Here is a 15,828-nt window from a genome sequence, read left to right as displayed (position 1 = left end):
GTACACTAATCTGCACAAAATGCTGTTCCCCATAGGGCTGCCCAACTTGGGCTGGGAAATTCATGGAGATTTGGGGAATGGAGCCTGAGGAGGATGTGGTTTATGGAAGGGAGACCTCAGAGGAGTGATGCCATACACTTCACCCTACAAAGCAGCCATTGTCTTTAAGGGGGCTAATCTTTGTCATCTGGGACTCAGTTGTGATTCTAGGTTATCTCCTGGCTCCATCTAGAGACTGCTACAGGGAGAGAGGTCACTAGTAGGATAAAGACAGCACAACCAAATTTATAGTGACCAAATAACTAAGAATGTATTGAAACAACATCATGCAAATATGTTCAATAGAAGACTAAATAGCAATAACAATTCCCCAAAAGTTTCACAGTTCCATCAAAGGAGTCCCAATGAACAGGAGGTCGACTTGATTATTCTAGCTTCGATTCCTCTTCTAACATAGGGTGCTTCAACCACATATCTCAACCAAAGGCAAAAGCTCAGAAAAAATATCAAAGTGTTTCTGATGCACTAATAAGTTGCAAAAAGTTGTGAAACACCCAGATTCTTTTTCGGTGAGACCAAAGATAGCACAGAGAATTCTCAATGGACAAATGGGATCGAAAGTCTCCAGTCAGATTGAGCCTTTTGGAGTTGTGCCATCTTGAAATCTGACTGGAGACTTTCTGTCCCATTTGTCCATTGAGAATTCTATGTGCAGTCTTTGGATCTTGTTGTGCATTGATTTTGTTTGAATATCTGAGTATTTGAGACTGAAGGAAATGTTAAGGGAGCCAAAATAAATCCTTGAGCAAGTCGATTGTTATTGTCCTGATAAAAACATACAAACAGGGATGGGGGAGTGGGGGAGAGATTAAATACACATTCTTAATTATTTCTCATGAGTTTATCCTTTGTATTGAGTTCGGGCCTCAGCACAATTATGTAGCATTTGGGGCAAAAGATACAAACCAGTAAGCCAGCACTGGAGACCAAGATGGAGAAGATCTCCACAGCCACCATCTGTTTCCCTTTGGTGCTCAGGTAGGTTGGAACAAAACACAACCAAACACTGCAAAACATCAGCATACTGAAGGCGATCAATTTGGCTTCATTAAAACTATCTGGCAACTTCCGAGCAACGAAGGCCACAAGCAAGCTTATGAGGGACAGAAGACCCATGTAGCCCAGGACAATGTAAAACATAAGGACAGAGCCTTCATTACATTCTAGTATAATCTCAGTAGTCAGTGACTGAGTGTCCAAATCTGGGAAAGGAGGAGTGGTTCCTAGCCACACTGTACAAATGCTTACTTGAATGAGGGAGCAAGAGATTACCATGATGCTGGCTGGCCTTTTCCCCACCCATTTCCTCAAGCTGGACCCTGGTTTTGTGGCCATGAAAGCTACCACCACAGTGAAGGTTTTGGCTAAAACACAAGACAGGGCCACAGAGAAGATGTTACCAAAAGCAGATTGTCGGAAGAAGCAAGTCATCTTGCTTGGTTGTCCAAGGAACAGTAAAGAACAGAGGAAGCAGAAGAGAAGAGAGATGAGGAGAATGTAGGTGAGATCCCTGTTGTTGGCTTTGATAATGGGAGTATCTCTGTGTTTAATGAAAATTACTAGAACTAAGGCTGTAGTCATGGACAGAAAAAGAGCAAGTGAAACCAGACTAATTCCTAGAGGTTCATCAAAAGATAAGAAGCTTATATTTTTATGGATGCATCCATCCTGGTTTTTGCTTGGATATTGATCTTCTGGACATGGGAAACAGTCATCCATATCTGAAAAGAAAGAGGAGAAGAGCTGTTCCAGTGCTGACTGAAATGTGCTTTAGCCTTCTCATGATCACACTTAGTGTGTGTGACCAGCAATAAGACTGCTGTCTTTTGTCTCATTCCTAATTGCTGGCTGAGTGTGGTGATGTTAAATAGTATTTTCATATTCTCCTGCACTGTTGAAAATATGTACATTATTCCTCTGAATTCAATGGGAAGAAAAACCAACTACCCCTCCCCTCCAAAGACGCAGAAAGTTACTAGGGTTGCTGACTGAATGTTGGGGATTTCCTAAAAATGGGGTGAGGAGCGTGAAGAAAGCTGAGAGACCTCATCAGGGTATTACACTATAGATTCCACCCTCCAATGCAGCCTGGACCTTTTTTAGTTGGAGAGGCCAGGAACTGAACCTTGGACCTTCTGCTTATGAAGCAGATGGTCTACCATTGAGCCACTGTCGCTCCCCGACTGGGAAGAGATCAGTTGAGGAAGTGTAAAAAGTCTGAAACTCAAAGACCTTTGCTGAGTACCAATTGACTTGGCCGTAATAGGTTAGCTTAATAAGCTGCACACCAGATAGGCTGGAAGCTGCAATATACTTTTCAACAGACAAGATAGTCACAGGGCCTTCCAAATGCAGTTTCACCACCAAATCCCATTGACCTAAGTGTATTTATAGGGAGAACAACACTGCTTTGCCACCATTTGACTTTTCACCTTTCTTTATTTAAAATTATCTTCCAGTCTATTTTGGGAACTAGTTCTACATTTGTTTTATAGATGCGATGGTATACTTTTTTGAAATGGGCATCTACCATAGTTCTCAATACTTGAGGACTCCAGTTCACTGCATCACCTACCTTTGTGGCTGGTAAACTTCCCAGCTGGACAAGGAATACAATCGTAGCAGCAAAACTTCACCCTTTCTTTCTTTTTCTTCTGCTGACCAGGGGGGCAGGGGTCATTGCACACAGAAATGGGCACCACCTAGAACAGTGCATGAAAGTGTGACACTTTTATGACTATGCTACTATGATTAAAGGAATTTACTGGACTTAGGGTGATTCCGCACTCACGTTGGTCCAGGGCAGGCTTCTGTTTTGGGGCGGAGCAAGCTGGCAATTTTGCACCAGAACTCCACGCCGGCATTTTGCGCAGGGCAAATCGCAGCTTTGCCCGGCGCAAAATGCCGGCATGGAGCAACTGGTGCAAAATCACCAGCTTGCTCAGCCCCAAAACGGAAGCCCGTCCCAGACCAACATGAGTGTGGAATCACCCTTAGTAATGCTCAGAAAGAGAAAAGGAAAGGAAAATTTTAAATCAAATTAAAGAAATGGACAACAGAATGGGGGGGAAATGTGCAACCTACAAAAACAATTGAAGATGAACCAGCCACAATAAAAAAAGGAACAGGCTATTAAACCAGTGATGATTGGCTTTAAACCAGTGGGTGATTGGCTTCCCCCCCTTTGAAGCAGCTTTCTAATGAACTGTGAGCCATTTTATTTTTTTCTCTTTGATATGCGGTCAAGACTGCTATTCAGCAAAAGTGGATTTATTATGTGAAGCGTTCTTAACTGTGGAGGGTGATTTACAGACATTGGGATTGAGGACTTGTGAGAAAATTCTCTCTAGTTAAAACATTCAACTTGCAGATCCCACTTCCTGTTACTCTGACCTAACGGGAACAATGTGTTCTATAGGCGTACTAAGACCATTTCAAACAAATATGCAAAGTGTGTTTATGGTTGGAAAAACACAAATACAAATATGGCTGGACAAAGTACCATAAGTCAAATTTTAAATCAAATTAAAGAAATGGACAACAGAATGGGGGGAAAATGTGCAACCTACAAAAACAATTGAAGATGAACCAGCCACAATAAAAAAAGGAACAGGCTATTAAGCCAGTAAATACAGCTGTGGAGAAACCAACTTACATATGTAATCCACAGAACATCTTTGCAGGCAGGATGGAGGACATGATATTATCTAAATTTGAAGTTTTGGAGCGACAAATGGGATTTAAATCAGAAAAGGCACAGAAGGAAATGGATATTACTTATAGGATCTACATGGGTTATGCTGGAAAAAAAACATTTTTACAAAGGAGATTTATGCCAATTTGTTAAAGATGCCTGGAAGCAACCCAGTCTTATATTTACAGAGAAGCTGGAAGAAGGGGGGGGGGGGGGGAGGAAAGACCACGTAGCTCAACTGAACTAAAATCTATGAGATGTTAAATAATGCACGGGGACAAAACACTGGGGGAAATTAGATAAATATGGAATGGTAAAAGGTGGTGACTAATTTTTGTGACTTTGAAATTTCATAATTTATTGTTAGATTTGGAAAAATTAAATTAATGTGAGAATTATAAATAATAATATGGGTTAAATAAATTTAAACTTAGTTGCTCTTAAATAATTCATTTAAAATGTAAGGGGAAACACTAAATGACGATAGAATAGTTAAAATGAGTGGATGATTTTTTTTTTATTTTTTTTTGCAAATTTTGGCCAGCAGGATTGAAATGTTACAAGTCATTGAAATATAATGGGAGATTTAAATTGAACTGAGAAGTTCAATTAATAAGTGACTAGTTTGTTTTGATTATCAATAGGACCAAAAGTCGATGGTGAGAAGGGGCTTGAAGAATGGAGGAAAATATCTGTAATCCTGTTTTTTAGAAAATCATGAATGATCCAGTTGTTGAAAGAGATGGATAACCATCTGTTATTTTTGTTTAAATTAGAAATAACATGGTCCCAAAAATGGTTGAATTAGAACAGTTTTATAGAGGGAGGTGGGAAATACAAGCTATAGATGATGAGATGTGCCAGGTTATTCTCTGCTCTCGCTTTCCTCATCTGGGGAGAAGACCTCCAGGGTTGGGAATAGGGTGGGAAGCCCTTCAGTGAAATCAGAATTCTCTAGGGAGGCGGTTATACCTTCACACAATCTTCTCCCTCTATAGTCTCTCAGGAAATTTAGCAATCCAGGCTATCTCTCTCTGACCTGTCTTTCCTTCAGCTTTTCCTCATGCTCACCTCAGCCTCCCCCTCTTTATTCCACACATTCCCCAGGTACTTTCCCCTGAGCCAATGAGCATCTTCCCTTTCTGATAACATATTTAACACCTGGCTTAATCCCCTCAGAACTCCCATTCCTCCCTGTTGCACCAGGAGGTTTCAGGTTCAACTGCTTAGAACTGGTTGCATCCAATTCCTCCATAGGCCTTCCCATGTTATTTGACCTGTCTCTTACCCTGTTTGATGATAAGGACACCTGTTCTCTTCCCCCTTCTCCATTCTGCCCTGTTCGTTCCCCTCCCTCTATCATGCCTAGATATGTAATGGAGTTCCAGCACAATAGTGGGTTTGCTCCAATGATTGTTGCTCTTTCTACAGCTTTGGAGGATCCCCACATGTTTGGCAGTGAGGGTCGTAGTTTGGAATAACACATCCAGACAAGATGATACTCATGTTCACTGATATGGCTAAACTGGGATGATGTAGAAATCTGAATACGATCATATTGGATAAGTAAGACATAGCTATAAAAGGAATTCATTGTAATGAAGAGCATAATTGGTAGATGGAAAGCCACAGTTAAGTCATAATATGTTAAGAGGTATAAGACTTGTAGGTGATACTAGAGTTGCATGCAAATTATATCTCATATAATAATAGTACAGATCATAGATTGTAATAGGGATAAGCAATTTTGTTAGTGGAAATATTTATTCACTGTATATGCACTCCCCCCCCTTCCTCCCTTCCTTCTTTACCTTCCCCTTCCTAGACCCTACTTCTCTGTTTGAAAACCTAATAAAATTCTTGAAACATAAAAAGGAAATGTTCATAAGCAGACGTGTTCACAAGCACCAGACTGAGCAAGCCATTTAAAAGAAATGGCAGAAAAACAAGGCTGCAGTGACCTGGCAATACTGCTATGGTTGCCTAGCAATGGTCACAGAAAACCTTTGTTTCTTAAACCGGAAGACACTGCTGCTCTTATTTGGGTGGTTGAACCTCTTTCCTTTCTTATGCAGCTTCTCTCAGCTTTCTGGAGAGATCTGTCTGGTGTGTTAATGGCTCCAGTTTCCAGGTTTAAGAATCCGCAGTTGGAGCTATATTGAAAATGGGATACATTGATACGACTTTAATGTTGCCATATCATTTCAGTTCCTGAATAAAGTATGTGGCTCTCACTTTATTATGGAGCCTGATCCTTCATGAGAAGGACAGGGAATTCATGAATGAAACAAAATGAAACAAAACAAAAACTGAGTTCAGTTCTGTCCATGATAATATCTAGCAATCCACACCTGGTTAAAATGCCTGTGCCACACAATCATATTTTCGTGAATGAGGAATCTTTTTCCTTCAGAAGCATCTATATCCACCCTTCCAACTTTCACTCGAAGGAAGGACTTGTTTGGGAACATGACCATGTTCATGATGTCAAATCCAGTTCCCATTTCCTTCTTCTTATTAAAAAACATGGTTTCTCCAGCTGAATTGTTAAAGGAAACACTCTGAAGAAGGGAGTGAAGCTGATGGAAAGAGAAAGAGAAAAATAATAGAGGCTGCTTTGCCAGTTTGGTGTAGTGGTTAAGTGTGTGGACTCTTATCTGGGAAACCGGGTTTGATCCCCCACTCCTTCACTTACAGTTATGGGAATGGCCTTGGGTTAGCCATAGCTCTTGCAGGAGTTGTCCTTGAAAGGGCAGCTGCTGTGAGAGCCCTCTCAGCCCCACCCACCTCACAGGGTGTCTGTTGTGGGGGGAGAAGATATAGGAGATTAAGCCGCTCTGAGTCTCTGATTCAGAGAGAAGGGCGGGGTATAAATCTGCAGTCTTCTTGCATTAGCGTTCTATCTAGTTACCAAACTATCACACATATGAAAGAAGAACCACAGCTGCAGTTATGCATCACTCTGTAGAACTTATAAAATATTTTTCCTCATTGCTACAGATGGCACACTGCCCTACTCCCAGATATAAACTACTGTAATAGACAACTGAAAACGTATAGTTTCCTTTTAGCTTAGCTCCGGTTATAGGATGACATCTGAACACACACACACACACACACAAATGTTATTAAAAATGTACAGAAAACAAGGGAAACTACCTTAAATTTTACAGATGCTGTATTTAACACTTACGTATTAACCAAATCCAATCATGAAAAAAAAATGCCTCAATCTCATGGTAACATTATCTTCAAATTACTCATGTGTGTAACTAGATTAACATCTCCAACATTGTCAAACAACCCGACAGAGTTTGAATTTAGGCTTTAAAAAGTTCAAATATCTATAAAGCATCTGATTTCTTCCACATACTCAACACTCAACTCCTGTGGCAACTCCTGTCCCATACTCAACCAACATGGGACAATTTTTGTGGACAAGAAATCTCTGAGGAACCGTGGGATGAAATATGGTCTTCACGTCCTTTTAAAACTAACGTGACTGAAATAAGGTTGCAGTCCTTCAAGTTATTATTGTTATGGTACCTGACTCCACAAAAACTGGCTCATATGATCCCTTCAATGACACCTAAATGCTGGGGAAAAATGCAGCTTGCAAGGGGACTATCTACTTTGTTGGGAAGAGATATTAACAAGAACCCACAACACTACCAACATAACTATAGAATACACACCAAAACACTTATTGCGTACAGGAGGGATTTCTGCTGAATGTTTTCCACACACATAAAAAGGAAACTCTCCTTTCTTCCCTCAGCTGCTAGGATGGCTGTGGCCAGGAGGTGGAAATCAGATAAACATCCAGGTATTAACCTCTGCCATAAAAAACTGTGCTCTACCTATGTCATGGCCAAGATAACAGACAATATTGCTCAGTTTGAATGTGTTCTCTCCACTAATTTCTATGTTGTCTGGTCTCCTAGCTTATCTAACCTCACAAGAAGCAATTCCTAATGTAATTAATGACTTGTCTTTGTGGTAATATCTTCTGATGAAGTTAAATGGGACGGTGGCTCAGTGGTAGAGCATCTGCTTGGTAAGCAGAAGGTCCCAGGTTCAATCCCTGGCATCTCCAAAAAAGGGTGCAGGTAAATAGGTGTGAAAAACCTCCGCTTGAGACCCTGGAGAGCCGCTGCCAGTCAGGTGAGGGATGGTGGCTCAGTGGTAGAGCATCTGCTTGGTAAGCAGAAGGTCCCAGGTTCAATCCCCAGCATCTCCAACTAAAAAGGGTCCAGGCAAATAGGTGTGAAAAACCTCCGCCTGAGACCCTGGAGAGCCACTGCCAGTCTGCGTAGACAATACTGACTTTGATGGACCGAGGGTCTGATTCAGTATAAGGCAGCTTCATATGTCCAAATGGATTTACACTGGCTTTTTATTCAGTTTTAATATTAGTTACAGGTATATTTTATTAGTTGTTATATGACTTATTAGACTCTTCATCTTGTACTTATGGTTATATTATTTGCTGTTTGTAAGCACTATGATTATGATATGTATGACATTTGGATAGAAAATATAATCAACTGTTTTGAGGGGGGGGGAAATTTCACAGACATTGGCTGCAACTGTATTCACTTGACAGAAAGGTCATAAGAACATAAGAGAAGCCATGTTGGATCAGGCCAACGGCCCATCAAGTCCAACACTCTGTGTCACACAGTGGCAAAAAATTTTATATACACACATACACTGTGGCTAATAGTCACTGATGGACCTGTGCTCCATATTTTTATCTAAACCCTTCTTGAAGGTGGCTATACTTGTGGCCGCCACCACCTCCTGTGGCAGTGAATTTTACATGTTAATCACCCTTTGGGTGAAGAAGTACTTCCTTTTATCCGTTTTAACCTGTCTGCTCAGCAATTTCATCGAATGCCCACGAGTTCTTGTATTGTGAGAAAGGGAGAAAAGTACTTCTTTCTCTACTTTCTCCGTCCCATGCATTATCTTGTAAACCTCCATCATGTCACCCCACAGTCGACGTTTCTCCAAGCTAAAGAGTCCCAAGCGTTTCAACCTTTCTTCATACGGAAAGTGCTCCAGCCCTTTAATCATACTAGTTGCCCATCTCTGGACTTTCTCCAATGCTATAATATCCTTTTTGAGGTGCGGCAACCAGAACTGCACACAATACTCCAAATGAGACCGCACCATCGATTTATACAGGGGCATTATGATACTGGCTGATTTGTTTTCAATTCCCTTCCTAATAATTCCCAGCATGGCGTTGGCCTTTTTTATTGCAAACGCACACTGTCTTGACATTTTCAGTGAGTTATCTACCACGACCCCAAGATCTCTCTCTTGGTCAGTCTCTGCCAGTTCACACCCCATCAACTTGTATTTGTAGCTGGGATTCTTGGCCCCAATGTGCATTACTTTGCACTTGGCCACATTGAACCGCATCTGCCACGTTGACGCCCACTCACCCAGCCTCAACAGATCCCTTTGGAGTTCCTCACAATCCTCTCTGGTTCTCACCACCCTGAACAATTTAGTGCAACAGCACGTTAGAGAAACAGGGCAACAGTATAAAATGGCATATTGTGTTCAAGGCAGCAAAGATTGTGCACAATTACCTTCCAAGGCTGGTTGGCTGGACATGCCTCTCTTTTGCCACGTGCTGTTGCTCTAGGCTTAGATCTTGATGTGTGCATGGCATGCAAAGCATGAGCAACAGCATAGACAGCATTATAGATGCTATAACTGTGACCTGACATGCCCATTTCAAAAACGTACCCAGGAAGACTCTCCAGTCTCTCCTCCCCAGTACAGGTTTCATTGGCCATTGGAGGCTCCTCAGAGTTTGGAAACACACAGCCAAATGCTTGTTCCCAGAAAACCCTGAGAAAACCATTTCCTTGTGTCCCATAAGGGTCGATGTTCTGTAGAAATGTCCTGAACCCCGTAAGATCACTGGTGCGGACTGTGAATAACAAAGCACCTTGAAACAGGAGGAAACTCAAGTTCCTTAAAATGCTGGACTGCATGAAAAGAATTTGGGCTGTCATAATCCATACTTTTCTGTATAATGGATTTTCTTCATATCCATGACTTCCTAAATGCAACCAAGTATTTATTGATAGGAGGGTTCTGGAGCCTCCATTGATGATAATAATATTGGCTTTGTTTTTTGTCAAAGGTTGATATACTTTGAAGATTAAGTCATTCAAGTCATCTAAATAATCCCAAGCAGGTTGTTTTGGGATTTTTTCTGTGAAATCTAAACAGATCCTGTTCTGGAAAAGCAGCATCTCCAAGGCCTGCGAGAAATGTTCTCCACTGTCATCGTCTACAGTAAAGAGTCCAACCCATGTCCACGTAAAATGCAGAAGCAATTGAATGATCCCTGTATACTGAGGGGTTTCATTTGGAACCATGCGGTAAAAGGAAGGGAATTCTGACACATCTCTCTCCTCAGATGCGAAGGAGCCATAGGTGAACTAAAAGACAATACACATATGTTTTTGAAATGAATGGCAGGAATGTGTTTTGTTTTGTGGGGAACGGTCAACTGAAAGAAATCACCAAAATATTCACTATGTTTTCCCATTCCTTCTGTCCCCTTTCCCCATTGTGAGTTTACTGAGATTTGACGTTTGCTCCATAATCATGAAACAAGATGTTATGTTTCTTGCTCTTGGAGCTTTCCCTCTGTTCTCCCTCTGATAGCCGACATAGAGTAGTATTTAGGAACAGGGATTCTGATCTGGATTCCCCACTCCTCCTCCACTGGAAGGCTACTGGATGACCTTGTGCCAGTCACAGTTATCTGAATACTTTCTGAGTCCTACCTACCTCACAATGTGAGCAGAGGGAAGGGAATGTGATAAGCCACTTTGAGACTCATTAAGGTATAACACTAGGATATAAAAATCTAGTTTTCTTCTAGTTTCTAGTTTTCTATACAGAATAACTCAAGGGCGGGGGGGGGGGGGTGTAATGACCATTTTGTCAAAACACTCATACTTCCATGCAAGATGTCCTACTTGTGGAAACCATGGCATTTCTCCTGAATTTCCCCTAGTTGTTCACAAGTCTTTTCTCTCCCTTTTCCACTGTGAATCCATATGGATTTGGAATTGTTCCATAAAATATCAAAAAGAAACTATTTTTTCCAGTCATCATTTTCCCATCATCTGCACCATAGAATAATTCAAATGCAGGATGGAGGAAGAAAATGGAAATGAAAGGATTCATTTGCCATATCACTCATATATTTCTCTTCAAAAATTGTATCTCTGACCCTGACCAGAGTAGCCCAGGCAAGAAGAAGAAGAAGAAGATATTGGATTTATATCCCGCCCTCCACTCCGAAGAGTCTCAGAGCGGCTCACAATCTCCTTTACCTTCCTCCCCCACAACAGACACCCTGTGAGGTGGGTGGAGCTGGAGAGGGCTCTCACAGCAGCTGCCCTTTCAAGGACAACCTCTGCCAGAGCTATGGCTGACCCAAGGCCATGCTAGCAGGCGCAAGTGGAGGAGTGGGGAATCAAACCCGGTTCTCCCAGATAAGAGTCCGCACACTTAACCACTACACCAAACTGGCTCTCCAAACAAGCCCAATCTTGTCAGATCTCGGAAGCTAAGCAAGGTTGACTCTGGTTAGGACTTGGATAGGAGATTGTCCTTGAAATACCAAGTCAAGAGGACAGGGGCAGGCTTTCAACCACCTCTCTGAATATCCTCCAGGCCCCCAGAAAGGGTCATTCAACAGAGAGCACATCTAGGTGCAGAAACATACACTTGAAAAACAAAACAAAACAAATTATCCTACCTGTGGAATTTTGTAGGGACGTAAGTTTTTTGCCACAAGGAAGGAGACAGGAGCATCAAATCCACCAGCAATGGCTATTACATTTCTCCGGGAATCACATTTGTAATTAGGGACAAATCTCTGTGATTTGAAGAGCAGGTCCAGGGTGGTCCGGTAAGTCAGCCTTTCTTCATAGTAGCTGTCAACGATGTGGAATCCGAGGGTGACATTTGGCAGGATCCGAGGATTCTTGTTGATCTCATTGACAGCAAAAGCCAATGCCAGGGCATGCTGGAACATCTTTGTTGCCATTCTTAAAAAAAAAGTTACATGTTGTATTATAAGAGAATGCCACACCTTCCTGGTTCACGTTACAACATTTCTGGAGCATTCTTGGTCTGACAATTTCCTCAGTGTAAGCACATCCATATGCAGTCAGTCAGTCAGTCAGTCAGTCAGTTTATTGCGGCTCTAGGCCAATCAACAACAACAACACAACTCATCAATAACAGTACAACACAACACCAAGCTAAAATATAACATAACAATATAAAACTATGTACAACCATCAAAATAGTAATAAAATTATCTGACGTAGGCAACACTTAACTAAGGGCATCTTCTTTCAAATACAAACAGCATTAAATTTCTTCCTGTCAAGGTCGGTAACATATAGAAACTTAGCAAGATCCAGAGAAAGTTGATCACTCCCATCCCCTAAGAGGAAGTAAATGACTTGGGCATGATTTAAAGATTTAGCTATGCATTTCTCTCTATATTTCTGAATAGAGACATTACCTTCTCCTGGCCAACTAACATTTGTATAATACATTACAGCACCACCATTTCTGGTATTCATATTGTAGTGCCATTCCCATTTCTCAACAAATGTTTGAAATTGAAAAGGGAGGAATCCTGTCTCACAGATATAGGGTGAAATCTGCTCAAGGGCAGAAATTATAGAGACTGCAGAAAGAAAGCCCAGTGTTATTTCCCAACCCCATATCAAATCACATCAAAACCCTTTATTTGGTATTTATTACAAATACCATAACCAAATCACACAATATCAAAAAATAACATAAATGGAGGACCATAAAGCATGGAAAAGAGCTAATCCAGTAGAAATCTTCCATAAAGTTTACTGGTAATATGACAAGAGAGTTATTGGACAATAGTTCGTAGAATATGGGATGGCCATCTTTTTTTTTTTTTAACAAAAAATGACTCACTATACACTTAGTAATGATCTCACAAACAAACCAATTTATATCAATAAAAGAGGGTGGTTACTGGGAAGGCACACAATTCAAAATCCTTCTGAAACTATTAAGAATGAACGTCCTCAGAAGAAAGGGCCTTCCCAAATTTCCATTGCTAACTTCAATGCGATTCACAGTAGATCATTCTGGAAGATCAAAGTGAATAAAATCTTCAAAAGTATTGGCTGATGGATCTGCCAATTCCAGTTCATGAGATCTCAGTCAAATTGGGGTTGCTGAGACAGTCCCTTAAAATGCCTAGACCTCCAATCCATTCTATTATTTTTCTTTTTCAGTCAATCAATCATTATTGCAACAAAATGCCATTGCCATTATAGCAACCAACAACCAGATTCAACAATAGAAAAAAAAACCTCAATTAAACATTCAATGCAATTTTTCTTTTAAGATTTGTTTAATGTCTCAATTAAAATATAACCATATCCCTCATTTTTAGAAAATAAATTCCCATATATACTTCACAGAAAAGTGGAAGGAGTGTCAAAATGACTGGAAAAGAGGAATGGAACTGTGGAGTGGACCTAGCCCACGGCATCTTATTCTGAGCATCCCAGAACTTCTCAGAGATCCCGGTTTTACTGGATTTGGTTAGAGCAAAGTAACAGAACATTGGAGTGGAGGCAATTCTTACTCAGGAAAATCATACCACTTCTGCGAAGGATGTTCTTTAAAACGAGATATGTGGCATGTGAAAATGATCTGAGAAAAAATGCCACCAACAAGGAGGTCACCTGGCTGATACCACTCATGTGGCACAGGGAAAGGGTCATTCTCAGGACATCTCATGCCATTTACTCTCCATGCCAAGAGAAGCAGTTGCAGTTGCAAAATCACAAGCTTCACCATCATGAAAAGCTTCTCTCTTGATCTCAAACGAGAGATCAGGCTTGACAATGTCCTGTCCATCCCGTACACCCTCTTCTCAATGACACATGGGCATTTCATAGCCACTTACTGAGTTGTTTACTGCTTTCTGGCTCCCTTCTAAAAGCCACTGGAGATTTGATCAGTTGAAAAAATTACAGTAATGTCGATAATTTCAGGCAAAGGTAATTATCATTCTGAAGTTTGGACCATAAGTGACGCATTTGGTACAGTTTTTCCTCCCTTTTTACTTAACTTCCAGTATCCACATTCCTGGTGGGACAAAACATATGAACTTTGACCCCCTCTCTCTCTCGGCTTGACTTTGCGAACGAAGATTTGAGAAAGGTGCAGTAGTCCACGTCTGCTGCAGGCTCGCTTGTGGCTGACAAGATCAATGCGGGACAGGCAGGTCCGGCTACAGTGGCTGCAGGGAAAAGTCTGATTTGGGGTTGGTGCTGTAGCAGTGCGATTCTTCCTCAATCTCCTTTTGTCCTCAAGACCAGCTATGCGTGCGTTCTCAAAGGAAGAGACAGCCTGATGGATGGTGTGCCTCCATGCTTTGCGATCTGAGGCTAGGTCAGACCACTGGTGATGGTTCATGCAACAGGTACCAAGGGATTTCTTCAAGGAGTCCTTGTACCTCTTCTTTGGTGCCCCTCTATCTCGATGGCTGGTGGAAAGTTCGCCATACAGGGCAATCTTGGGAAGGGGGTGGTTTTCCATCCTGCGTCTTCAACAGCAGTGCCTCAATGCTTGTAACCTCCACCCACTTGGGGACTGCAGTGTTGGTCACAAAGTCACTCCAGTGGATGTTGAGGATGGTGCGAAGGCAGTGCTGATGAAAGCGCTCAAGGAGTCGCAGGTGATGACAGTAAAAACCCACGATTCAGAGTCGTAGATGAGGGTTGTCATCACAACCGCTTTGTAAACATTGATCTTTATGCTCCACACTCTTTTATGCAGTCGGCCAAATGCACGGTTTGCCTTTGCCAGCCTATTGTCAATCTCCTTGTCAATCTAGGCGTCTGAGGAGATGATGCACCCCAGGTAGCTGAACTGCTGGACAGTCTTCAAAACTGATTCACCCACAGTGATGCAGGGAGGGTGATAATCTACCTGGGGTGCAGGCTGGTGGAGAACTTCTGTCTTCTTCAGACTAACTTCTAGGCCGAATAGCTTGGCAGCCTCTGCAAAGCAGGACGTCATATGCTGCAGAGCTGATACCGAGTGGGAGACGAGTGCAGCATCATCAGCAAACAGTCGCTCTCGGATAAGTTTTTCCATTGTCTTGGAGTGGGCCTTTAGTCACCTCAGGTTGAACAGGCTGCCATCGGTGCGATAGCGGATGTAAACACCATCGTCATCATCTAAATCTACTGCGGCTCTTTGAAGCATCATGCTAAAGAAGATTGTAAAGAAAGTTGGCGCGAGAACACAGCCTTGCTTTACACCTGTGCCTATTGAGAAGGGCTCCGAGAGATCATTGCAGTGTCTGACTTGGCCTCGCTGGTCTTCATGTAGCTGGATGATCATGCTGAGGAACCTTGGGGGACATCCTAAACGTTCCAAGATTTGCCACAGGCCTTTCCTGCTAACGGTATCGAAAGCTTTGGTAAGATCAACAAAAGTCACATATAGACCCTTGTTCTGTTCCCTGCATTTCTCTTGGAGCTGCCTGAGAACAAATACCATGTCGGTGGTGCTCCTGTTAGCTCTGAAGCCACACTGGCTCTCTGGGAGGAGTTCTTCTGCAATGGTGGGCAGCAGTCTGTTCAGGAGTATTCTGGCAAGGATTTTGCCTGCGATGGAGAGCAGGGTTATCCACCGGTAGTTGGAGCAGTCTGACTTTTCCCCTTTGTTCTTGTGTAGAGTAATGATGATTGCATCGCGAAAGTCCTGTGGTAGTTTGCCTTGTTCCCAGCAGGTGAAAAGTACTTTGTGAAGTGTGCTATGTAGTACTATGCCCCCATGCTTCCAGATCTCTGGTGGTATTCCATCAACTCCCGCTGCCTTGCCACTTTTCAGTTGCTTGATGGCTTTAACAGTCTCTTTTAGGGTGGGGATCTCATCCAACTCTGTTTTCACTGGTTGAAGTGGAGTGAGGTGGATTGCTGAATCTTGAACTACGCGATTGGCACTGAAGA

At 42.0% G+C, this 15,828-nt stretch overlaps 1 protein-coding gene across 1 annotated transcript; it reads right to left on the bottom strand.

Annotated features, from left to right (window-relative positions):
* Positions 1–882: 882 nt before the first annotated feature.
* On the bottom strand, positions 883–11,834 carry LOC132582959 (vomeronasal type-2 receptor 26-like). The gene is made up of 4 exons (XM_060254624.1): positions 11,556–11,834; positions 9,931–10,221; positions 2,636–2,762; positions 883–1,781 (listed from the first exon to the last, which is right to left on the bottom strand). The coding sequence occupies exons 1-4, from the start codon at positions 11,832–11,834 to the stop codon at positions 883–885; spliced, it is 1,596 nt and encodes a 531-aa protein (XP_060110607.1).
* Positions 11,835–15,828: the final 3,994 nt, after the last annotated feature.

Source organism: Heteronotia binoei, chromosome 15 (assembly GCF_032191835.1).
Source record: "Heteronotia binoei isolate CCM8104 ecotype False Entrance Well chromosome 15, APGP_CSIRO_Hbin_v1, whole genome shotgun sequence".
Classification (NCBI taxonomy): Eukaryota; Metazoa; Chordata; class Lepidosauria; order Squamata; family Gekkonidae; genus Heteronotia; species Heteronotia binoei.
Note: the sequence above shows the minus strand (reverse complement) of the source record. Positions and strands in the feature narration are given on the sequence as shown.

Excerpts from the sequence above, each read along its gene's own strand:
- LOC132582959 (XM_060254624.1), bottom strand. The coding sequence starts at position 11,834 with ATGTTCCAGCATGCCCTGGCATTGGCTTTTGCTGTCAATGAGATCAAC. Across the intron at positions 10,222-11,555 it reads GTCCCTACAAAATTCCACAG|TTCACCTATGGCTCCTTCGC; the intron begins GTAGGATAATTT and ends ATTGTCTTTTAG. Across the intron at positions 1,782-2,635 it reads GAAGTTTACCAGCCACAAAG|ATATGGATGACTGTTTCCCA; the intron begins GTAGGTGATGCA and ends CTTTCTTTTCAG.